Below are 24,509 nucleotides of genomic sequence, written 5' to 3'. Positions count from 1 at the left end.
CTTCCCTCTCCATCTGGCTCACTGCGGGCGAAAAATTCTCGAGATTTTCCAGCAGAAGAGCCAGTGGCTGTGCTAGCTTCTCGCTCCAGAAACCAGAAATATCGGGGAAGGAAATCTTATTTACCCAGCAGGAAAGTCCCTTCCCCGCCCTCCGTTAATTAATTAGAAAATTTCCAGGGACGTAACCATCGCGAGGTAAGAGCCTAGAGAGTGCACTTCATTTATTTCTAACAGTTTATGATATTATTTATAGGCGGGGTCGCATGCCCGCGCTCAGGGTCTGCGGAATGGAGATTAAACGGAGAGTTAGGGAGGGAAGGGGAAATGTAGGTTTAAATTCCCCAGCCCCACAGTCAGCGTCTGGGTTCTCTGTGCGCCGCTTTCTTCTCTTTGGAGGTCATGAGTAGCATGTCCTGTCGGGGCCCACCCCGGCTGCCCTGCAGGCAGTGGGCGTTTCCCGCCGAGACCCCCGCACTCGGCCTTGAACTTGACTGCAGGCGGGGGCGTCACCATTGCGAGTGGAGTGGGCCGGGGTTGGAAGTCAGGAGGGACCATGGACTGGATGGTGGAAAGGACGGGGGCCGCTCGTTCGTGTTTCTCCGTAGGGAGGATCCGGGTCGCCCTGCTCGCACCCCGGACTGGAGGATGCTGCAGGGGTCAGCGTCGCGTCGCCGCTGCAGATGCAACCGGGGTGAGGGAGATGTGGCGACACCCGAGATCTATGCGGGGAGAGGGTGGTTGGGAGGCGGAGACCGGGCGGCGGAAGGTGCTGGAGGGAGCCCAGCCATCTGCAGCGCTGCGCGGGCGGGAGGGTGTGCTTCCTGCAGTGTATCACACTGGCTACTCATCTGTCACAGCCGGCGAGCGAGCCCGGGATCCTGAACTGTCCGAGGGCGAGCGTTTCAGGGGACCGGAATAGAGCAGGATGCAGAGCCCTGGTTGGTGTCCATCTGAGGGTGTGGGTTTTGCTTTCCCAAGAGAGGCCTTGTGGCTGGTGATGGGTTTTTTTTAGCAACCGCTTCGTGTAGATGAGAGATTTCACAGGAGGCGACAAAGACGAGAGTCCGGGTGGAAATAGACGGGGAATTTGGAGTCCCTAAAGCTCCACTGGCCTTTCTGAGCTTTCTGAGCCTCTTAAGCCCTTTGCACCCATCCTCCACCATCCTCAAGAATGAGATTGTCGCCGGTTTCAGAATGAGTGACAAGTGACGGATTATAATGGTCTTGAAGAAGAGTAGTGATGTCGTGGTATTAGAGGAAGAGAACAGATGCACCACTGGGTAATAAAATAGTTATATTTTTGAGTAGTGAGTTCTTGCTAATGATTTTTTTCTTGCTACCAGAGTCACTTTCTATTGATGACGGACACAGGCACCTCCCTTGACTAGAATCTTAGAGAAGAGGAAAGAAGAGGGGAGATGTGCTGTTGATGTAGTAGAGAATGTCAAGGAAAATCCTTAAAGAAGTATAAAGGTACAGGTTTGGAATGTGGTCTGTGAGTTGTATCCACATTAACAAAGATGTTTTAAAAGATATCTATGGAAATAGAACAATGAATACTTTTCAGGACTTTCATTCCTCTATTCACACATCTAAACATGTTCACATCAAACCCAAGGGGAATCATTTGGGGTTTTTATTGTTGTACTTTCCCTCATGTAGACTATTAAAATTTGTTTCCCTTCCTCCCAGCAGAGTACTGATAAGATATTGGAGTCCACATTTCCTGAAATACTTTTGGGAGGTTTCCATACCATTTGAATTTATTAGGATGCATTGGTTGTCTTTAAAAAAGTTGATAAAGAAATATTTGCTTTGAGAATATTAAAATTATCTGTTGTTTTCTTTGCGGAAGTTACTGATGTAAAGATACCTGAGTGCTGCTTTATAATGGGCAAATATGAATATTTTCTTAAATATTTTTGCTGGAGAGATCAATCTAAGAAGTTTCTGTAGCACTGAACCCTAGAATGCCTGAATGATTTTGGCATGCACTTAAAATTACAACAATAAATTGCCCTTTTGACCTTTCAGCAGTCAACAGTTCAACTCAAATCCCAAGTGTATCCTCCTGACAGAGACAGTGAGTGACTCTCTTATCCAAAAATAAATTTGGACAGCTCTGAGATATTTAAACCATTGAGGGATTATAAAATGGGAGTGATATGAAGATGCAAAATTGGCATAGCAATCTTGTAGCTGTAAATTGTGGCTTTTCTTCACCACCTTTTATTTTTAAATCAAGTATGTACTTCAAAAGTTCACTACAAACCAAATGCATTTTTTTCCCTTCCTGATGCATTTCACCTGAGATTTCCTACTCTCAGGATGTGGGTTTTCAGCAGTGCCCTCACACAGAATCTGTGCTTACTCTTGTGGTCTCCGAGCTTACTTCCAATTTAACTCTCTTTGCTGAGAATCCCTCCTGCTAGTCAGAATTGTTATACCAGGTGCCAACATTTTTCGCTGGTCAAGAGTTCTGTGTCAGGACTTTCAAGTATCATATTAAACTGTTAAAACATTAAGGAAGAAGATGGAGAAGGCCTGGTCACAAATCAATGTGAAAATGATGAAAAAGAAAGATATTTTCAGGCAATTATTTATTGACAGTATGTAGAATATATAGGGTTTCTGTGTGTGTATATATATGTGTGCATACTCACACATTTTAAAAAATTCATGTGATTAAAGTAAATTTGTGGGTCCTGCATTTTTATTATGATTGGGAAATAAAAAGGATTTGGAAAAGTTTGGTCTAGAAGGAATATTTTCCATTTTCTTTTTCCTTTTGGTATATGACTATCAATATAGTTTAGGTTGCTGATATAAATAACCTGTTCTGTCACTAGGATTCTAGCCAAGTTCTTTATCTTTATTTTCTTGCTTAGCATAGTTTTTGCATTTTATTTTTGCTAGTTGAATATGATGTGTGGGTAGTGTGTTCTTGTGCTCTTAGTTGATTTAACTCTTGCTCTGACATTTTTTTGTCTTCAAACGGCTTTCAAGCAGAATTACTTCTGCCCTTTGACTCTTTTGGATGACTTTTACTTTCAGAGCTTGAATATAAATGTTAAAATGGTTTATAAAAATAAGCTAGGCTTAGGGTGCCTGGGTGGCTCAGTCTTTAAGCGTCTGCCTTTGGCTCAGGTCACGATCCCGGGGTCCTGGGATGGAGCCCCGCCTTGGGCTCCCTGCTCGGCGGGAAGCCTGCTTCTCCCTCTCCCACTCCCCCTGCTTGTGTTCTCTCTCTTGCTGTGTCTCTCTCTGTCAAATAAATAAATAAAATCTTTCAAAAAAAAAAAAAAGCTAGCCTTGATTTCTGACTGAGATATTGACATAAAGGATTCCTGAATAACTTTTTTTTTTTTTGCAGAATGATAAACACATGCCAATTTATAATTGCTGAACTGACAAATAATAAAAATATCTCCTAGGTGTTTGTCAGTTTGTTCTCCACTCTTGTTGTTACGAAGAACACTGATGTGTTGTTGTTTTTTTTCCCGCAGGCTTTGGGTTTTTTTTCCCACATCATAAATTATACTCTCTTGTCTGCTAGTCGGTGTGTAGTCATTTCTATGGGCATTTTGGAGAACTGGGGGCAGGTGATGACTAGATTCCTAATTTGAATCTCTGGAGGAAACTTTTCTTGATGTGCAGGTTTAATTCAAAGTAGTTATTGAGCTTGGGAACACAGGTCCTCTTTGAATTGTTTCCCCAGAGAATGTGGAGGTTAATATGATTTAGTTATATTGCATTGGAAATATACAAAGTCACATGCTTGCGTAAGTGGGTGCTGATCTAGTTTTGTAAACTAGCTATATATCTGGCTCACATTTCATCTAGGCCAAAAGTATTCCCTAAAGTAAATGTTTTCCTATGACTACTCTGCTTACTTTCTGAGGTGATTGTGCAGATAATAAATGAGGAAGGAGGCCAGGTTGGTGATTGATTTTAGTCCAGCGAGGCTTTTAAAGAAACTGTCCAACTTGCATTTTATTTCATTTTTTTTTTTTTTTAAGATTTATTTATTTATTTCAGGGAGAGAGAGAGCTGGAGTGTGAGGAGGAAGGGGCAGGGGGAAAGAATCTCCAGTAGACGCTGCACTGAGCACAGAGCCCAACGGTGGGGCTGGAGCCCACAACCCATGAGAGCAGGACAGGAGCCGAAACTGAGAGTCCAGTGCTCACCTGACTGAGCCATCCAGATGCCCCATTTTATTTCATTCTTAAATAATGTTTCCAATGGATATTTGTTTCCTGCTAAAAATGCAGCTCTGACGCTGTGAATTGTGTAAGACTGACGAATCACAGACCTGTACTCCTGAAACAAATAATGTATTATATGTTAATTAAAAAAATAATAATAAAATGCAGCTCTGGGTTTTTTTGTTTGTTTGTTTATTTGGTTGGGTTTTTTTTGGAGGAGAGAGAGAGAGAGAAGAAAGAGAAGAGTGACCTAAAAGAGCTGCAAAAAATTTACTCAATATTTATTTGCTTCTAATTCTAGAACTCTTGTTTAAAGTAGGTGAACGACTGCAAAATGGCCCAAGGCTGAATATAGCCTTCATGATTTCAGATTGAAGCCAAAAGAATAGTACTTTGCTTATACAAAAACAGACTCGTTATATTGTGCACCTGAAACTAAAAAAATGTTGTATTGTCAGCGATAGCTAGGTTTAAAAGAAGAAAGAATCATACTTCACTAATTTCTGGTGCACTCTTCAAATATTAATGGTTTCTAATAAATGTATCTTGAAAGTTTTATTTTTTTCTTTATGGTCTAAAGTTGCTCTGTAAATTATCTCCATCAGTAATCAGTACTTAGTTCCCTAGTGTAGATTGTATTATAGTTTGAAATTTCTTCACAAGTCCTTACCTTTATTTAAAATAGCTATTGTTGCTGAATGAAAATATCACACAGCAGCAAAGGAATAAACACCTTTTTTTGGTAATTTAATGTGTTGCTTCTCTTTCATACTTGATAACCAGAGATACTATGTCTCCTCCACCCCTAATATTGTCATAGAAGTGAGTTTCAATCTTTTGTACATGATATTAGCTAAAAGGCCCAGAAAGAATGGCCTCCTAAGTCTTTCATGATACATTAATTCTTTGGAAGGCCTTCTTTATACTAAATTCTATGAAGGCAGGGTGCATATGTTTTTCATTGCATAGATACCTAAGGGAGTTCTTTGGAATTTCATCTTTTCTTTCTACTGTTTTATTTACTATTCTTACACAGAACTAGGCTGATTTCCAAAAATTTATTTGAAAATGATTATTTGAAATCTGCAACGCATTTACTTACGGGTTCACTCAAGTTGGGCTTTGTGTGTGTGTGTATGTGGCTTTTGCTGAGGTTATTTTTTCAAGTCCACTTTGTATTGTGAAATAATTCAAACATGCAATTGAGAGTAATGTAATACCTGTATACCCTCCAGCATTATCAAATCTTGACATTATGCTATCTTTTCCAGTTGGTTTTTAATACATAAAGTAACAGAACAAAGTACCGTGGAGTTGAATTTTTGCTTAGAACCTTATTTATATGGAAAACTGCCAGAAACACAGCCCTTCCTGCAGGGGTGTAGGAATTCCCCCTGACAACACCCAGGGGAGGATTCAGCTTTGGGGCAGAGTCCAGAAATGGGGGTGCAGAGTAATAGTTTCAAAGAAATGTGGTTTGGGCTCGGGCGCTAGCTCCTAGTCTGCAGGGCACGCAAGGGCTGGGCTGCTGGGCTGGGTAGATTGGAGACCAGCAGCTGTTAATGTAAATGCATAGATCAGTTGCTCATAAGTCACAAAGGTGGTGCCCCCTAATCCAGTGATCACACACATCGGAACTGGCTCATCCTTGTGCCTGTGGGAGTGTTTGCCCGAACCATTCTACACTAACCATAGTAATGAAATATGTGAAGTTTAGTAAGTTGACAAATCTTAAAAGAAAACAGAATTTAGATCGTAGATTGTGTCTTTGCTAAAACTTGGGCACTCTGAGTACAGAACTGTCCTATTAACCAATTACTTTTCTTATTTCTTTCTCCCTTAAGAGACTTTGATACTGTCAACATTTGCCCCTACCCTTTCTTTAGAGCAATGGAGTTAATGAAGGGAAGAATATTTATTTACACCCATATTTTATATTCTTGCTATGCAAAGTATGGGCCTGCTGGATCAGCAGTTTGCTGTCACCAGCAGGGAGCTGGCTCGAAATGCAGAATCTCAGGCTCCACCCCAGGCAGACTGAATCAGAATGAATCTGCCTTTTAACAAGTTCCCCGGGTGACTGTAGGTTAAAGTTTGAGAAACACTTGTTCTATATGATATATACACATTGTCACATTTTTATAGAATTTAAACACTGTGAAAGGGGTAAGTAAATCAATTTTGGTTTTGATCCACTATTCTTAGAAGTAGGCTGTAAGAAGAAGATCTTCTGCATGTAGATGGTGTCAGCCGGAGCACAATGGCCAAGAACAAACTAAGAGGGCAGAAGTCCAGGAATGTATTTCATATAGCCAGCCAAAAAAACTTTAAGTCTAAAAACAAAGCAAAACCAGTTACTACTAATCTTAAGAAGATAAACATTGTGAATGATGAAAAAGTTAACAGAGTGAATAAAGCTTTTGTAGATATACAAAAGGAACTTGCCCATTTCTCAAAAGGCCTTTCCCTTGAACCTTTGCAGAAACAGCTGATTCCTCAGCAGTGTCATGAAAACGAACCAGTTAATGTTGATGAAGTGACAAGATTAATGGCTCAGTTGTAATACACTGGAGATACAGCAGACACCCCAAAAAGACCAATAAATTAAATGTTTTATACAAAAAAAAAAAAAAAAAAAGAAGAAGAAGTAGGCTGTAAGATGCCACATTCTTTATGGCCTTACGTTTTGGTAATATCTCATGATACATCAGTTATATGAGGAAATACTGATGGAATCTCTCTCTCTCTCCCCAGTCACATCATTTTTCTTGAAGACATTCCATTATTGTTCTATTGACCTTTCCCTCCTTCCTGAGTCCTTTGGAGTTGAGTTATGTCCACAGCTGCCTTAATTACTTTGGTTAGAAGTGGTGGGAACCACCTGAGAAGGAGAGTGCTGCTAAGCTCCCGCCTACTGCAGGACGACAAACGGCTGACGCCTACCTGCCACAGCTCCACTTCAGAGCCTAGGTGCTCTCGGTTTGACCCGGATGGTAGTGGGCGCCCGGCCACTTGGGATAATTTTGGGATCTGGGATAACCGCATCGATGAGCCCATTCTGCTGCCGCCCAGCATTAAGTACGGCAAGCCAATTCCCAAAATCAGCCTGGAAAACGTAGGCTGCGCCTCGCATATTGGCAAACGGAAAGAGAATGAAGACCGATTTGACAGCGCTCAGCTAACAGACGAGGTCCTGTACTTTGCCGTGTACGACGGGCACGGCGGACCTGCAGCTGCTGATTTCTGCCACACTCACATGGAGAAATGCATCATGTATGTACAATGACTTTTCGCTCTTGACTTTGCAGTTTACCTTATACTTCATGTTTAAACTTTAACCTTTTGGCCGAGATGATGTTCACTGTTAACCTACTTATTTGAGTGGTTCCATACTGTTTTACGAACAAGCAATGGCTTAAGCATGCCCTTTATTACTGGTGGTTACCACCATTCCGCAGTGTATGTTTTGACAACTCACCTGGTGAAAGCATTGACCAGGATCAACAGCACTTTGATTTGTGATTGTTTTTTTTTTTTTTTCTTCAAGATTTTCTTTATTTATTTATTTGACAGAGAGACACAGCGAGAGGGAACACAAGCAGGGGGAGTGGGAGAGGGAGAAGCAGGCCTCCCGCCGAGCAGGGAGCCCGATGCGGGGCTCGATCCCAGAACCCTGAGATCATGACCTGAGCCGAAGGCAGACGCTTAACGGCTGAGCCACCCAGGCGCCCCTGATTTGTGATTGTATCAAGCTATATAGTACAGGATCTCACGTATTAGGAAAAGCATTTACTCCTACCAGTGCAGGGCATATAGTACTTCAATAAATGGTAATTCTTTCAAGGGGTATGAATGGCTTTAGATGATTGACAGTAGGATGGGGAGAATGCATTTAGTGAGGGTGTTTTGGAGCTCTTTAAAAAGTTTATTTACTGCAGTAATTACTAATGTATTTTGGGGATCATATGACTTGAATTAAAAGAGGGGGAGAACATATGACTATTTCTTGTCTTCCTGTAGTTATTCATGCTGTTCATCAGTGGATTTATTCATATTTTGAACTCAGTGGCGTACATTTATTTGAAGGAATTTTGACCTCTCAGGGTTGTGGATAGAGTATTAATCTTTAAGGACGGAGACTTGGACTTTTATTTTATTGTTCTTAAAGGCTTATCTCCGTGTCTAGTTATTTCCTAATTTGAGTTGTTAATCTGTGGATTTTAAGCATCTGAAAGGCAAACCATGGCGGTCCATTGTATGGAGTAACAGCTAGCCAGAGGGACCTAGATGAAGAAGAGAAACCTATTATAAAATGATTGTTTGGGACTCTTTTTTCCTCTCCACAAAGGGATTTGCTTCCTAAGGAGAAGAACTTGGAAACTGTGTTGACCTTGGCTTTTCTAGAACTAGACAAAGCCTTTGCAAGGCATGCCCACCTGTCTGCTGACGGTAAGTAAAACAATCACATTCCTTAGGGTCTTGGGGCATGTCTAATGAAAGGAAACAATTTAAGCCCTTTAGGGGTGGGAATATAAGTTTATTTGTGAGGATGCTTATATTGAAAGTGGTTTTATATAAGAAATAACTTTAAATGCTGTTTGGAATCAATGTAGTGTTAGTACCTAATTTTTAAATGAAATATATTGGACAATTTTTCAAAAATTGAAGCTCTAAAATGGTTCTGATATTGAATTTAAATTTTAAAAAGATTAAAAAATTTTTAAATTTGCTCTTTATATGGATAGCAGGTCCATAGTATGGGAGGGTTACTGTTTTGGTTTTTTAGATGAACCTGATGAGTAAGTACTGAGATAGACTATAGGGTAATATCATTTACCCACATAGTAATTATCCAGACAAGAAGAAAATTGCTAACTGGTCCTAAATAAGAAAAGACAATGGGTAATATGCACTACTCTGTTTAATCTTCAGAAGGAAGATATGTTTTCTCCCACTTCTAAAAGACTTTGTTTTTGTTTTTATTTGTTAAACACAAGGACATGTCAGCTGAATTTTAAAATTTACGTATTGTATGTCCTTAAATTTTGAAAGTAAAATGTTTCTGATTTTCACTGAATTTATCAAAAGCATTCAGAAAAACATAGCTGGTGTTTTCTAGTTAGCTGACCCCCAAATCTTTTGTTCCTAAAGGTAATCCTCAACACTTCTGCAGTGACCATTTAATGTATGCATACAGACCTCATAACAGATTTGAAAGTGAATCATGCAATATTAATCTGTGTTTGGTTCATCCTTTTATTTAAAGGAAGTCAAAGCACCACAGAAATAACATTTCACAATTTGCAGTTGAGAGCATAGGGATAGAAAGTCTCAATTCACCTATAAGGCCCAGTTGCAGAGTGAGGGCTGGGATTTTCCTGGCACCCACAGTGGGCTCCCTCACGGGCATGTTTAATGAGGAGGATTCTAGAAGATGACTAGGATGGCTCTATTCGCCATCTTACAAGATTTTTCCTGCCCTTTTTTGAGAACCTTACTGTCATCATACTTTTTGGAAAAGCATTAGAGTCCACTCTCTTTGTTCAGGGATTTGTTTTCTTGTTTGTAGATCATTCGGCCCATTTTCTCTTCTCCTTCATTCCTTTGGACTTTTTTCCTTCCAGCTGGCTCCTCACCTTTGAAAATAGAGGTTGAGAGAAGGTAAATTGTAGTATAAGATTGAGCTCTTGTTCCTAATGGGTAAAATATAGGAGGTAGAAGAGAACAGTCAAACACCTTCTTGTAGTTTTATTTTTATGACTCTGAATATTGGCATGCTCTGGTTTCATCCATAACCAGGTTGGCTGTATCTCACACCATGGTGTTTATTAGCTCTAATGCCGGTGGTGTTCCCCAGCTGTCCTGTAAACAGGTAGAACCTACTGGCCTCTACCTGTCAGAAGAAAACCCTCAAGTTTATCATGGGGAATGTGCAGGCCAACAGTCAGAACATTAACCCTTCTTGGTGCAGTCAGCCCTTTGGTAAAGGATCTAATCGGTGAAAATGCTGAAAACTGAGATTCAGCCTAAAATATGAGAGGACCCCTTTCGTTTTATTAAGTAATAAATTATAATTCAAGGGAATTTTGAACTTGGGGAAAAAATTTGTTTAACTGGCCTACCTTAAAAGAAACTTTCTAAAGGTGCCTCGCTCAGAGACAATTGTACAAAGAAAGTAATCATAAAAATATAATTAATTTCTAATAATAAATTCAAATTGTATTTAACTTAGTTCGTCTGTCATACACCTTGAGCTAATGATCTTAGAACTTTCATGTGCTATTCTAAAATTTACTTTCCATTTAATGGCCATTTGTTTACAAGTATAATGGAGCACAGCAGAACAATACCTAGTGTGCTACCAAAAGAAAGGGCATTGTTGTTCTTAAATCTTATTTTGTATGTATTCTTATAGATTACTTGATCTGTGTGTGTGTTTTTAAATAAGTATTTTGGGAACAACTTAAAAATTTATTCTTAGTAAGTTGCCAAGGCTTTCAACATTGCTAAAAATTGCCTTTTGATATTTGGGGCCTATTTTACCAAATATATTAAAGCCACTGAAGATAGATGCTGTAAGTTGTTTAACTTTTTAATTTGTGGATTAAAAAAACATATTTCAGATTTCAAAGTTATTATTTAAATTAAAAACTTTTTTTTTTTTTTTTTGGTTTTTAGTAAGAACTGAAGCCGTATCAGTATTATAAGAATGGATAATATTATTTTTGGTATAGCTATAGGTAGGACCCAGGCCAGTTAAAAAAAATTGTGAAGTAAGTGCAGTTTGCCCTTTCCAGGTTTTTTGTGTTGTTTTTTTTTTAACCTTTTCTATCAGCATCAGTCCCATTTTCCCTCCTTGAACCCTTTCAGGGAGGAGCTTAAAGGTAGTCACCATGCTTATTCATTTTGAATCTCCAGCACGCAGCACCCTGTATGGACTCTGGAAGGCACTCAATAATTATTTGGACTGACCTGATCTCCATGCATGTTCTTTCTCACCAAAGTTATTGCAATTTATTCTTTGATTATCCTAGAGCCGATTTAACCAAATTATTACCATAATGTGTGTGTTTTAATGAGTTATCACTCCTGTGTGGATTTGAATTTTAAGTAGGGGAAGCCTGAAAAGAGATTGGTTAAACCATAGGAATGAATCAGTAATGGTAGAATTTGGGGTATAAATGGGAAGAGTACCCCTCAATTATACTATATTAGCTTTCTTGGGAGAAAGTGAAAAAAATAAAGTGAACATAAAACATTTTCCTCTTCAAGAATTTAGTCCAAAACTGTCACATCTGCATAAAGTGCTTCAAATTATCTTGTTAGCATTTAAAATAGTTACTATTTCAGTTTAAAATGGGATGGTTTGAGGAGAAGAAAATCAGAATGCCACTTACCAAAAACAGCAAGAACTTGCCCTTATGAAATTGTTGGCTATTTTTATTGATTTGTGTTGACACATTTTGAAATTACCCTTATTTATGAAGCTAATCTCATCATCCTCTTTAAATATTTTTTTGTATTCAATTCATGCCAGTTGTGTATTTTTACAATTGATGAAACCAGCCAGCAAATTCAAATGATATCCCATTACTCTCCTGTTTATGAACAAACCTCACTTAAAACAAATGGGGTGGTAGAAAACTGAGATTACTATCCTTTACATTCTATAAACTCTTCCAAGTGTTTCTAGATTGCTTAAGGCTTGAAAGCAGCAAAGCTCCCCAAGAGACAGATGGATCAAAAAGAGAAGACTCGCTCTGATGTTCAGGGCGTGAGATGTTGGTGGCAGCATTGTGAGTTCCATCGGAAACGTCCATGCACTTCACATTACCTGATCTCTACGAAATCACCAGTGTTAGAAAGGCAGTGTTTTTGAGTCTTCCTATATTGGGCGCAGCCAAAAGAAAAGAACAATAGGGACGACATTGAAGAGATACTTATTGTGCTATTACCGCTTCAGCTCATTACTTGGATTTCGGTGTTCATGAGTCCTACGTGTCTGGAACACCCGTGTTTAATAAATGTTGAAAACCATTTTGGTTTATACATATTATTGTTTACATGGTAAACAATAACTACTGGGGCAGGTGGGGGGGTTACACTTTGAAAAGTACAGCTTGAAAAGTACAGCTTTTACTCTTATGTTGCCATTCAGAAACTTGATCATTTTTCTTTTGATATGACGACCTGCAACACTGGGGAAAGGAGAGAGCTGCAGAAATACCCATTTTGTGAATCCCATAAACTTATAAACATGCACTAGAGCTCAAGAGCCTTACTAGCCTATATTTAAACAATTAATTTAAATTAATCAGTCTACTAAAAAAAATGCATTAAGCATCATTAACAAATATGTTACTTCTTGTTTCTGGTATAGGAGGTGCTTTAATTCCTTCTTAATATATATTTGAATCCCAGTAATTTGGTGGTATACTGTAGTGCACATCCTTTCTAACTACATACTGCTTGTCAGATACAAATTACTCACTGCTGTACCCATGAATTTTCCCGTTAGTTATTGGGACAGTTCTGATATTGGTACCAATCAAATTGACAGTGTCTTTTTTCCAGCTCCTAGAGGTACTGATTTACTTCCCAGGACTAACTGTTGAAGTGTGTGTGAGTGGTGTGCGCATGTGAAAGAGAGAGAACGAGTGCATAGATGTGTGTTGGTGGTATACTGCAGATATGTTTGTGTGCCTGCATTTGTATATAGTCTTCCCAACCGTGGGAAGTTTTACTCTGTGATGAAAAAATGGATTCAACTACAAAATACCATCAATTTGGGCAAACTGAGTCTTGAATTCGTTGATCCGGCACCTCCTGGAATATTATGTAATTTGCTAGTGAAATTTTCACCAAAATAAAAACCTTCCCCTTATCTTGCAGCTCTTTTCTCTGCCCTCCCCTGTGTTGCAGGTTTGTAATGTTTGAGCACAATTCCTGGGTGAATTTCCTATTTGCCTCTGTGCGTGTTATTTGTGGCAGAGAACTGTGCCCGGTCAGCAGCTCTAGACCTGGAGCCCGTGGACACTATATGCTGGGCTTCAGTGGAAAGAGAGATCTGCTTAATTTTGTCCCAGGTGAAGGAGTCCAGCGGTTCCTAGCCTGGACTACTGGAAGGTTCCCACATCCTCTTTGTCCCATTAGTTGAGATGACTTGCAGTAGGAAATGTCCAGTGAGTGTTAAGACCTTATTGAAAGATGTCTTAGTTTTATAGTTTATGTTGTTAGGGCAAAAAGTGAGAATTTTTACTTCCATGTTAAATGTTAAATGAAATAAATGCTTATTTAATCTTTATTTATTAGATGCTTAGCAAACCAGAATCAACAGTTAGTTTTGAAAACTTTCCCATAAATCCTGGGATTTTGGAACTGTGAAGTTGGGTTGGTTAAAACTCAAGCTCTTTTAAATTCCTGGGTGACAGAGGTGGCCATGAATGACAATAGAATCCTGAACAGCGAAACTTGGAAGAGTTAGTTTATGAATTTTTAACTCTTTTGATGAAGCTAATTAAGCTGCTGCTGACCATTTAAGCAAAGGAGAGGAATACTAAGTTCCCTGGGCAGGTAGCGTCTGAGTGAATGCCTGTACTCTCTTGCCTGGCGCTTCCTATCATTGGAAAAGGTCACAGTGGTTAAACTGGGAACGTCCTACCGTATGATGTTTTGGGCAACTCAAAAGTTAACTTTTGTAATATGAACATCACTGATTCTTACGCTAAAACATATATGTTATACAATGACAAACATGTAATGTGTTTTAGCATTGCTCAGATACTACCTTGCACAACAGTTCCAAAATCAAAAGATTAATGGGAAGATAGTGCAACTATAAATGCTATTTCTCAATAAATTAGATTCAGCATGGATATAAAAGATTAAGTAGGATTTATTAATGTTTTTTCCATTTTACTTTTCTGATTAAAGCAGGCATTTTAATATACCAATTGGAAAATATATTTTTATATCTATGTATATATATATATATCCATCCAAAATGTATTACTGATGAAATTTTTTAAATTGTCTTTTTGGGGAAAAAAAATTGGAAAGATTGAGCCTCAGTCAGTCAAATCAGTAGCACTTCATTTTTCCTAAATCTACCTTTAAAGAAGAAATCGTCTTTGGATGATCACCTGAATATTTTATTTAGATGCTTTAAAGAATGAACCATGTTACTGAAGACAATACCTGCTTTAAATAAGTTATCTTTTTCAGTTTCTTCCAATTTGCTTTACTTTTTAGCCCTTAATTTCATAGTATTCTCACTTTTGGCAAGGCTCAATGCACCTTCAAAATTTTTAACAAATAGTAAAGAACTTAGGATAGATGCGGTTTGAGTAAATGAAAGAAAGATGCAAAAATTCAGTTTGGATTGGATGAAGGGAACAGTGGCAACCTCAAGCCAAGTGACATTTAATTGTGTTATTGGTCAGAGAAAATTAAATGTGAACTGCATTAAGCATTTGGGAAACTAGAATGAACTTCATTCTCCATCCCCCATATTTTCCTAATATAACGATGGCTGTAACTTTGTTTCATGTCTGGGGAGGACAAAGATAAATAGAAAAGAATGTGAACCTTTAACCATTTTAGGATTTTTTGGGTGAACATTTGTAAAAATAAAACAATTGTAGAAGGAAAGAATATAAAATATAGCACTTGAAGAGCAAATGATACGCCCTTGGCATTCTTGCTTAGCTTATTAACTGATAATACTGTCATAGGATAGGAATGAAGAAATGGAAGAGAAAGCCTTCTGAGTGCATAGAAATTTTAGAAGAGTCAGCTTGCCTGAATGAACTCAGTAGACCTGAAGGTCAACCTGCCATTTTAGCTAATCTAATTAAAATGTAATACTTTTAATACTGACACCTGATATACACACAAGGGTGTCATAAATATCAGTTCAAGTCAGCTCTAGTTCATATGAATAGAGGCCATGTGGAGACAGTGATGCACTTTTTACCAAATTAGGTTAGCAACTTTTTCTATTTGCATGGAGCCTTGTTACTGAATTAAATACTTCTTTCTCTGCATGCTCTTACTTACATAGTTCATTTGCATTTTATTTGCATAGCTCTAGTTAGATTAGAATGATACATTTCAGCATTAGTTTAACATGCCTGTGTTTTATTTTGTAATAAAAATTCCATATCCAATCATTTGTCACTGACTTATACTCTTTTTCATAATGTTTGCAGCAACCCTTCTGACCTCGGGGACTACTGCAACAGTAGCCCTCGTGAGAGATGGTATTGAACTGGTTGTAGCCAGTGTTGGGGATAGCCGGGCTATTTTGTGTAGAAAAGGAAAACCCATGAAGCTGACCATTGACCATACTCCAGAAAGAAAAGATGAAAAAGAAAGGTACCACCTCCACTGATCATTCTATGAGGATGCTGTTTATATAGTTCAAGATAGAAATGAAACCTTGCATTTTATTTTTATTTATTTATTTTTAAAGATTTTATTTATTTTTTTGAGAGAGAGAGTGCGCGCTTCGGAAGGGGGGAGGGGCAGAGGAAGAGGGAGAAACAGGGAGCCCGACTCGGGGCTCGATCCCAGGACTCCGAGATCGTGACCTGAGCCGAAGGCAGAAGCTTAACCGACTGAGCCACCCCGGCACCCCGAAACCTTGCATTTTAAACTGATTTCATCTTAAGTTTAACCGTGCCTTCATTTCCTGGGTATCATGTCATAGTCTTTTTTTCTTGGACCAGGATCAAGAAATGTGGTGGTTTTGTGGCTTGGAATAGTTTGGGACAGCCTCACGTGAATGGCAGACTTGCAATGACAAGGAGTCTTGGAGATTTGGATCTTAAAACCAGTGGTGTGATAGCAGAACCAGAAACAAAGAGGGTTAAGGTAACAATCTGCAACAGCTGATACACATGCAAGGAATGAAAGCAGGATTGTTTCCAGCTACAGGCTTTCTTAGAAGCCTTAATTGAAGCTAACATGACTTTTAAAGTTTATGGAAGGATAGATGAACTTTTCAGATAAAATAAAATACTGGCCTATTGTAGGATGAAGTGCCTGGTTTTTGCTTTACCCTGCTTGCCGGAATTCGCCTGGTAAAATGGCTCTAGTGCCCTTCCTCCCTGACACCTGGTCACCCAGTGTCACCACCACTCGGAATCAGACCTTTACCTCCCTTTTGCACCAAGCTAAATAATCGCCCTCCTCCCTTTCTCTGACATCTTTTGCATGCTACCAATCAGTGCCCCAATTATACTACACTTCCCTCAACACACACCCAGTTGTGAGCTGACACTTCCCTCTCTGCAAGTGCTGGTACCTAGTACTAGGTAACAGAGGCTCCCAACGATGGCAGCAGGGGATTGCTCATTGAATGATTTCCGGTCTTATAGCTAACCCCGCTTATATTCATTGTGTCTAACAAAGACTTACATAGGGTTTCCTATGGGCCAGGCTCTGTCCAGAATAGCTACTACCACCCCATTTTACAGAGAAAACAAATCTAGAGCATAGGTGAACTCCCCTATGTTTGCCTAGCCAAAAAGTAGAGGCAGATTTCAAACCCAGGAAGCCTGGCTCCAGAGACTGTGCTCTCCACCATTACAGCGTGCTTGCCTCTCATCATTTGGCTGTCTAGCGTCTTCCTTTGTGGTGTTACTAAGGACATGTGGGGTTTGTCCTTGGTGGTTGATGCTAAATGTTGCTAATTTTGCCCAAAATCTAGGTCTTCCATTTTCACCGTTAAGCTTTTAAACACAGACGACCACTCAGCAAACCGATAAAATCTTTGAATTTTGAAGACTATTCAGAGGCTGAGTCTGTGTATTTGGTTCTGATTGCAGCTACATCATGCCGATGACAGCTTCCTGGTCCTCACTACAGATGGAATTAACTTCATGGTGAATAGTCAAGAGATCTGTGACTTTGTCAATCAGTGCCATGATCCCAATGAAGCAGCCCATGCAGTGATTGAGCAGGTGACAGAGCAGAGCTTCTGCTAGAAAAGTCCCGATTTGGGTGGTGTGGGGGTGGGAGGGGTGGAGAGAAGAACACCCAGGTGCCGGTCTTGGTACAGCCCGGAGGGGCTACTACGGGTTTGAGATTTCTTTGAAATCCTGTGTTTGAGCCTTTAGTATTACAAGGAATTTTACACTTGACTCCATAATATTCCCAATTTACAAAATGTTTACAATTCTCCCAAGTAGTTAAGTAAAACCTGTGTGCCAGGGAATGTGCTATGTTTATTTTTTGGATTTGTACACACCTTGATATGATAGTAATAGCAACAGGAAATTATAATAATAGTTAATAGTATTATCACTTATTATGTGCCAGACACTCTTCTAGTCACATATATTTAACTCATGTAATCATCACAATAACCTTCTGAGGTTACAGCTAGTATTATCCCTTTCCACAGATGAGGAAAACCGAGGCACAGAGGCTGAGAAGTTAAGTAACTTATTCAAGATTACAGACTTTTAAGTTGCAGAACTGGGCTTCAAACCGACAGCCAAGCTCCCGGATTCAACCACTAGACCATTAAGCTAGACAGCTCCAAGTAAATATCCAGTATAGGAACACTATAGCATAGTCCACATCTGGTTTTTAAGAAGGGGTGTGTGAGGGGCGCCTGGGTGGCTCAGTCGTTAAGTGTCTGCCTTCGGCTCAGGTCACGATCCCAGGGTCCTGGGATCGAGCCCCGCATCGGGCTCCCTGCTCGGCGGGAAGCCTGCTTCTCCTTCTCCCACTCCCCCTGCTTGTGTTCCCTCTCTCGCTGTCTCTGTCTCTCTGTCAAATAAATAAATAAAAATCTTAAAAAAAAAGAAAAGGTATGTGAAAAAAACAAACAAATTCAGAAAGATGTATGGATAGGTTATGTATGAGTATGTCACTCAGAGATAAAATGGGGAATACCCAGTAAAGAAAATGTAAAATTTCCATGTGCTCTTTAATATTCTATTAGATATTATCTATATCTTTGAAGATACCTAATAGATAGCTCTTTGAAGTTATAGCCATCGCTGATCATTAGAGTCATGCTTTAATTTAACAGCTACTTCTGCATTTCCCAATTTTTACATTTGCAACTGGGAAGGCAAATTTAGCCCAAACTTTTAAGTGCTAATATTTGTAATTAAGACTTAAGACCTCACTTAAAAAGCATTATTTGTTTGAAAATAGATGGGCAAGCATGAAGTATTCCCTTGGTTACTATGTGGGTTCATGAGATTATAGAAATGGGCCCAATCCTGTGGATGATCACTTCTTTTCTCATTTCATCTCCCTGTCTTAGATATATGTGTTCTCATTCACACAGGCAATGATATTTTAATGACTGCATGGTATTCTGCTGTATTTGTGTACCATAATTCTTTTACTAGTTCCCCTAATGAGCAAATTTAGTTTATGTTCACTTTTCCATATTATAGGGAGGGAGAGCACTGTATAAACGTTCTTGTACCTACTTGTGCATGTCTATTTCCTTCATATATTATTTTCTCAGGTAAAGTTCTTAGAAAATTGCTAGGTAAAAGGATACACTGTATTCTAAAACTTTTTTAAAAAAATATTTTATTTATGTATTAGAAAGAAGAGAGAGAGAGATCATGAGCAGGCGGGAAGGGTAGAGGGAGAAGCAGACTCCGCGTTGAGCAGGGAGCCTGATGCAGGAATCGATCCCAGAACCCCGGGATCATGACCTGAGCTGAAGGCAGACACTTAACCGACTGAGCCACCCAGGTGCCCTATTCTAAAACTTTTAATAAGCTTGCCAATTTGCCCTCCAGAAATGCTATACCAATTTACACTTCTCTCTAGCATGTTTAAAAATTTCTGTTTCTCCAAATGCTTATAATAGTTTTTTGCCAGTTTGATAGGTAGAAAAATCAAATTTTAGTGTTTTAAATTTGCATCTTTTTCTTTGTTGGTGGAACTAACCATTTGCACAGGTTCGTTAGACCCTTGTATTTCTTGTCTGTGTATAGCGTTTTCCCATTTTTTTATAGGCATATTTGTCTTTTTCATGGTTATTGTAACAACTTCCTATATGTTAAGTATATTAGTACTTTGATATTGCGAACTCTTTTTTTGGTCTTTCAATTTGTAAAACTTTTTTATATTTTGATGCTTTTTATTTTTTTTAAAATTTTTTGAAAAGATTTTATTTATTTGTCAGAGAGAGAGAGGGGGAACACAACCAGGGGGAGCAGCACACAGAAGCAGAGTCCCTACTGAGCAAGGAGCCCGATGTGGGGCTCGATCTCAGGACCCTGGGATCATGACCTGAGCCGAAGGCAGACCTTTAACCTACGGAGCCACCCAGGCGTACCAATATTTTGATGCTTTTTATATTAGATATTTTTATCAACACTTTCGCTCACAGTTTTGGCCTCAGGCTATTAGTTCTTTTGAAATACATTTGCTGTTGAATATAATCCCAAGCACTTCTTATAATACTGACTATGTTATTTGCTATTTGTTTTTTGTTTTGTTTTGTGTTTTTAAAAGATTTTATTTATTTATTTGACAGATAGATTGAGAGAGAGCACAAGCAGGGGGAGTGGCAGAGGGAGAAGCAGGCTCCCTGCTGAGCAGGGAGCCCGATGTGGGACTCGATCCCAGGACCCTGGGATCATGACCTGAGCTGAAGGCAGACGCTTAACCGACTGAGTCACCCAGACGCCCTGTCATTTGCTATTTGAATTAGTTCTTAAAATTGATTTACAGTTCTCCTACTGTAGAAATATAGTTTATGCCACTTTTCCATTTTGTAGGGAGCATAATAAACCTTATTGTTGTTCTATCTTATACACTTTCATTTCCTTAGGTTATTACTTTTTACCTTGTATTAGTCCCTGTGCTAAATGCTTTATTTTCTTCTTCCAGAGCATATCTTGATCTTAGTCCACTGGCCTTTCTGTTGCCAAAATTGCTACAGTGGAATATAGTTAATATGGTTGTTTTTTTGGGGGGGTCATCTGTTATTCTATGTATGATCTAATAAACTGTGTGGACCTTGATACATGTTGAATGAATGCGAAGTAACTGGGTTAGTAACTATTCTGCACGAGATTATAGCCTTCCAGAGGAATGGTGATTTTTCTTTGTACAGACTCTGATTTCCCGTGTTTTCTTCTTCCTTCTGCCAAACCTTGCAGGCAATACAGTATGGTAGTGAAGATAACAGTACTGCAGTAGTGGTGCCTTTTGGTGCCTGGGGGAAGTACAAGAACTCTGAAGTCAACTTCTCATTCAGCAGAAGCTTTGCCTCCAGTGGACGATGGGCCTGACTGCTTGCTGGGACTCTGAATTTCTGTGAAACAGTTTTTCACTGAGTATGTCAAGAAACTTAGTAGATCAAACACGTCAGCTGTGCCGGGGTGACTCTGTGACTCACTAGATTAGTACACAGTGTAAATGTCCTAACCATTTACATTGTAGTTTTTCATAAATAGCTGTCATATTTATGTTCAGCTATACATACTCAGTATAAATATGTGTGTAATTCAGTTATTGTGAGTCTCGAAGTTGAGTGAGCAAATGAAAAGTGGTTTGGACACACTTGCTGAGTGTTACATTTCTAATTTTTAAAACTCTTAGGCAGCTATGAGTTTCTTTTGATCGTTTTTGTTCTTTATTCGTTTGAACAGATTCTCGCCTTCAAGTTCTTCAACACTAGTAGGCATTTTGACGGCTCTGCAATGTGTTAGCTGCAAGTGTTTGTTTTTAATAGTTCTACCGAGGAGTAAGTGTGAAAATGGAGTTCCGTGTGACTATATTTTGTATTTTGGACCACTTACTCGTAAACTTCACAACGCAAAAGACATTAATTCAGATAATATGACATTGCTAAAGTATGTGCGTATTTACAACAATGCACTTTCGTATTTCAGCTGTGTCCTTGGTCTCCATTCTTCTTTTTCCTGTAGCTAAGCATGCTATACAGATTCACAGACTACTCCTTTATATCAGAAAAGTATGCACAGGCTGAGTCTTTTGGTCAAAGCTATACAAACTTAAATACTGATGGTATCAAGTATTTTGTATGAAGTTTCCATTTGTTATCTCTAACTTTGTGTTTTGTGTATTGTATATAGTATGTTTATGTCACTTTTTGTATAGATTCAGCAAGTTGGATAATGTGTCAGTAAAAATAATACCGCACTGACTGACAATGCTACAGACATAGTGTGAGGTTTATGTCTCCTTTTCGCTTATTTCTATGATTCATAACAATAAATCTAGAACATTAAAGCATTCTGTATTTCAGCTTGCTAATGTAACTTAGGAATGTAAAACTATACTTCTTTATATCTGCATGTAAGTTTGCTGTTAAAATGTGAATCTCTACATGCATGTTTGGAATTATATCTGCAGTTTATTTTGGCAGACAATGTAAATTTGCTACATGTGTGGGTGTATGTACAAATGTAAATTTTGGAGTAATAGAGAATTAAAGGGAACAATCCTGCATAGCTCCTTCACCAGTTAGCTTTAAATTACTGCTATGTTTATCCCCAAGGACTCTTGACAAACAGAGGGCAGTTTTATAGCGGAGAACCAATGGTTATTGGCAGGTGAGGAAGTGAATTTAAAATGGCTGTAGGAGATATTTTATGGTGGCTAATTGATGTGGAACACACAGAAGCAGACTAGCATGTTGAAGCTACATTGCTATATGGTAATTTGCAAATAAAATAATAGGATGTGAGGAAAATACTGAGTGTTAAGAATGATGTGGAGTTTTGTTGTAAAAACAAACAAAAAAAGAAACCAAGAAGATAAAGTTGGTGGAGTGTATACCTTCCACTCTCAGTTTTCATGGTCGACTTGTTGTCTGTCTTTATGTTTTTATTTAAAGGTTTGTTAGAAGGAAGATGGCCCGATATAAATATTCACATCTTCTCATCTTTTGGGGAATGGAAGAAAATGAATCTTGAGTTTTCCTGTATTTATTAATCAGGAATTTTCCTTTGATAAAAAAGTTGACAAAGAAATATTTCAATTTCACGGGGCACCTGGGTGGCTCAGTCGTTAAAGAGTCTGCCTTCGGCTCAGGTCATGATCCCAGGTTCCTGGGATCGAGCCCCGCATTGGGCTCCCTGCTCAGTGGGGAGCCTGCTTCTCCCTCTCCCACTCCCCCTGCTTGTGTTCCCTCTCTCGCTGTGTCTCTCTCTCTGTCAAATAAATAAATAAAATCTTAAAAAAAAAGAAATATTTCAATTTTTTTTCCCAAGGAAGCTTAGTGAAAGTAAAAAATATTACAGGACAGAAAATAGTCTCCTGTTCATTGTCTGGGAAGTGAGGAACCAAAGGTAGGCTAAGAAAGCTGGAAAGCTTTCTTGCTCTTTCTGACATATGTTTAGGTCCCAGAACCTAAATATAGAAGCTTCACTTAGGAGTATGGAGAATTTCCAAACTAACAAGCAAATGAAAACTCTAAAGCACAAAATGACATTCTGAAAATGTAGGTTTCATTTTTGATCTGAATTCTTCACAGGGTGGGAGTGATGTTGTCAAGCTCAAAAGTCACTGATGCACTGAGGCAGATTGCCAGGTTTAACAAAGAGGAATCTGTAGGGTTGTCTAGGCCTTAGTTTGGGGTGGACTTTGCTCTGCTTCATCTGAAAAGCTTTTAAAACTCGAAATCAAACAACTTTGACTAAAGCATAAAAACATATTGGTGTTTGTTTTTTAAGCCACAATGTTGAAGTATAATTTGTAGGTTATTGTAATCCACAAAAGATATTAAGCCTACAAGGAATTATGCAAATAGTAGGGAAAAAAGGACTATTCTAAATATAGTTTTTTAGCTATAACTGTGAATTTGCCATGTGGCTATTACCATGTGGGTGTAGGTATAGTGTAGATTATATATTAATGTAATTAAACCTAAATCTGTTATAATTTACACTTGCCCTTCATTTATATGTAGTATATAAATCATCTTTATCAAATGTGTTGCCAAACTATTTGCCAACATTGACTTGGCAAAATATTCTTAAAATCATTGTGATTTTTCACAAGTATAAGTTCTTAAGTACCTAATATATTCAAAAGTAATGCTGTCCTGCTCTCCATCAACTGTTTATTTGTTGTAGATTTTTGTGTTTAAGTGCTTCAAAGTCTTATGCATTTTTCTTCTGAAAAAAAATTGGTTTGTTTTGAAGGAAACAGTTTTGAATCTCTGTACTCTATGATGTGAACTGTTCTCAAGTTCCAAAATTAAAAAGAAATTACTTGCTTTGAAGAATTATTAGCACATAATCTGAATAAAAATTATTTTTTCAAAGAGGAATTTGATTTTTTTTTTTTTTATTAAAAGTCCTGGCAGAGAATGAGTTAGGTCTATGCTAACTCCTCAATGTCAGACAGGACATTTAGTTTCTAAGAATGGACAAGGATTTAGTTTCAAGGTAATATGAGAGTAAGAAAATGCTTCGAGGCAGGGGAAGGCGTGGTTAAAGTTTAGCATCAAACAGTTAAATACAAACATGGATTTGTATTTAGCACTTCATTTGTTCACATACTCTTATCCATGGAAAGTGACATAAAATTTTGGTTGGATTACCTTTTATTGTACTTACTAGATTCACTTACCTGGATGACTTAAGCAGAAATAAAATGCTGTGTCTTTGCAAGCCAAATTCTGATGACCTCCCTGTTGCTTTTGGTATCTGGAATGAGACCCATGGACTCGGGCAGCTCCCACTGGTTGTTAGGTGGCTCAAATGGTCCACTGATGGTCAATTGAGTATTCTGGGCTGTGAAACCATAGAGTTCTTCCCCCTCCAAGAATGACTCATCTGCCATTGGATTCCAGTACAAAATTTAGCAGCTTAATGTGTCCCAAGTTAATTTAATTTCTGCTGAAGTGCTCCTGTGTACACTGTTTTACAATTTAACCAAAGTGCTACTTGGGTGTACTTTGTACTTTTTCCTAGTGAGTTGATGTAATTGCTGCTTTGACCATTGTTTTAAATGTATGTATTAGAGTAATTGTGAACAGACTAAAATCATATATCTCCGTGTTCAAAACACCATTTTAATAAAGTACATCCATTAAACACTTTTTAAAAATCCAAGTGTGTTTATTTGGAATCCAGACTTCCAATATTTATTATGTGATCCTGTGAATACTGATATACAAGAGCCAATGAATGGTTGGGAATTTAGGAGCCAAATTCAGGATGTTTGCAAAATTAGTCTGAAGAATCTTTGAAAAAAATGTATACACTTATCCAAATTTTTTTGATTTGATCTGAAAGAAAATTTGTCTTTTTATTTCCTTCTTCCAAAATATTTGTTGGTACA

The 24,509-nt window shown here is 38.5% G+C and overlaps 1 protein-coding gene and 1 pseudogene across 6 annotated transcripts; both read left to right on the top strand.

The window, feature by feature from the left end:
- PPM1K (protein phosphatase, Mg2+/Mn2+ dependent 1K) lies at positions 1 to 24,275 on the top strand. 6 transcript variants are annotated; one of them, XM_036122717.2, is made up of 9 exons: positions 3 to 195; positions 6,960 to 7,478; positions 8,554 to 8,654; positions 13,098 to 13,127; positions 15,416 to 15,581; positions 15,935 to 16,079; positions 17,036 to 17,170; positions 20,354 to 20,530; positions 20,846 to 24,275. In XM_036122717.2, the coding sequence occupies exons 2-8, from the start codon at positions 7,039 to 7,041 to the stop codon at positions 20,483 to 20,485; spliced, it is 1,149 nt and encodes a 382-aa protein (XP_035978610.1). In that variant the 5' UTR covers positions 3 to 195; positions 6,960 to 7,038; the 3' UTR covers positions 20,486 to 20,530; positions 20,846 to 24,275. The 6 variants fall into 6 exon arrangements, with proteins under 6 accessions (XP_077925072.1, XP_035978610.1, XP_077925070.1 ...); XM_078068944.1 differs by adding an exon at positions 1,344 to 1,473 and having other exon boundaries at positions 20,354 to 24,275; XM_078068946.1 differs by lacking the exons at positions 20,354 to 20,530; positions 20,846 to 24,275 and adding an exon at positions 17,614 to 17,776 and having other exon boundaries at positions 1 to 195.
- On the top strand, positions 6,409 to 6,862 carry LOC118554864 (ribosomal biogenesis factor pseudogene; annotated as a pseudogene).
- Positions 24,276 to 24,509: the final 234 nt, after the last annotated feature.

The sequence above is a fragment of the Halichoerus grypus genome, chromosome 3 (assembly GCF_964656455.1).
Source record: "Halichoerus grypus chromosome 3, mHalGry1.hap1.1, whole genome shotgun sequence".
NCBI lineage: Eukaryota > Metazoa > Chordata > Mammalia > Carnivora > Phocidae > Halichoerus > Halichoerus grypus.
Note: the sequence above shows the minus strand (reverse complement) of the source record. Positions and strands in the feature narration are given on the sequence as shown.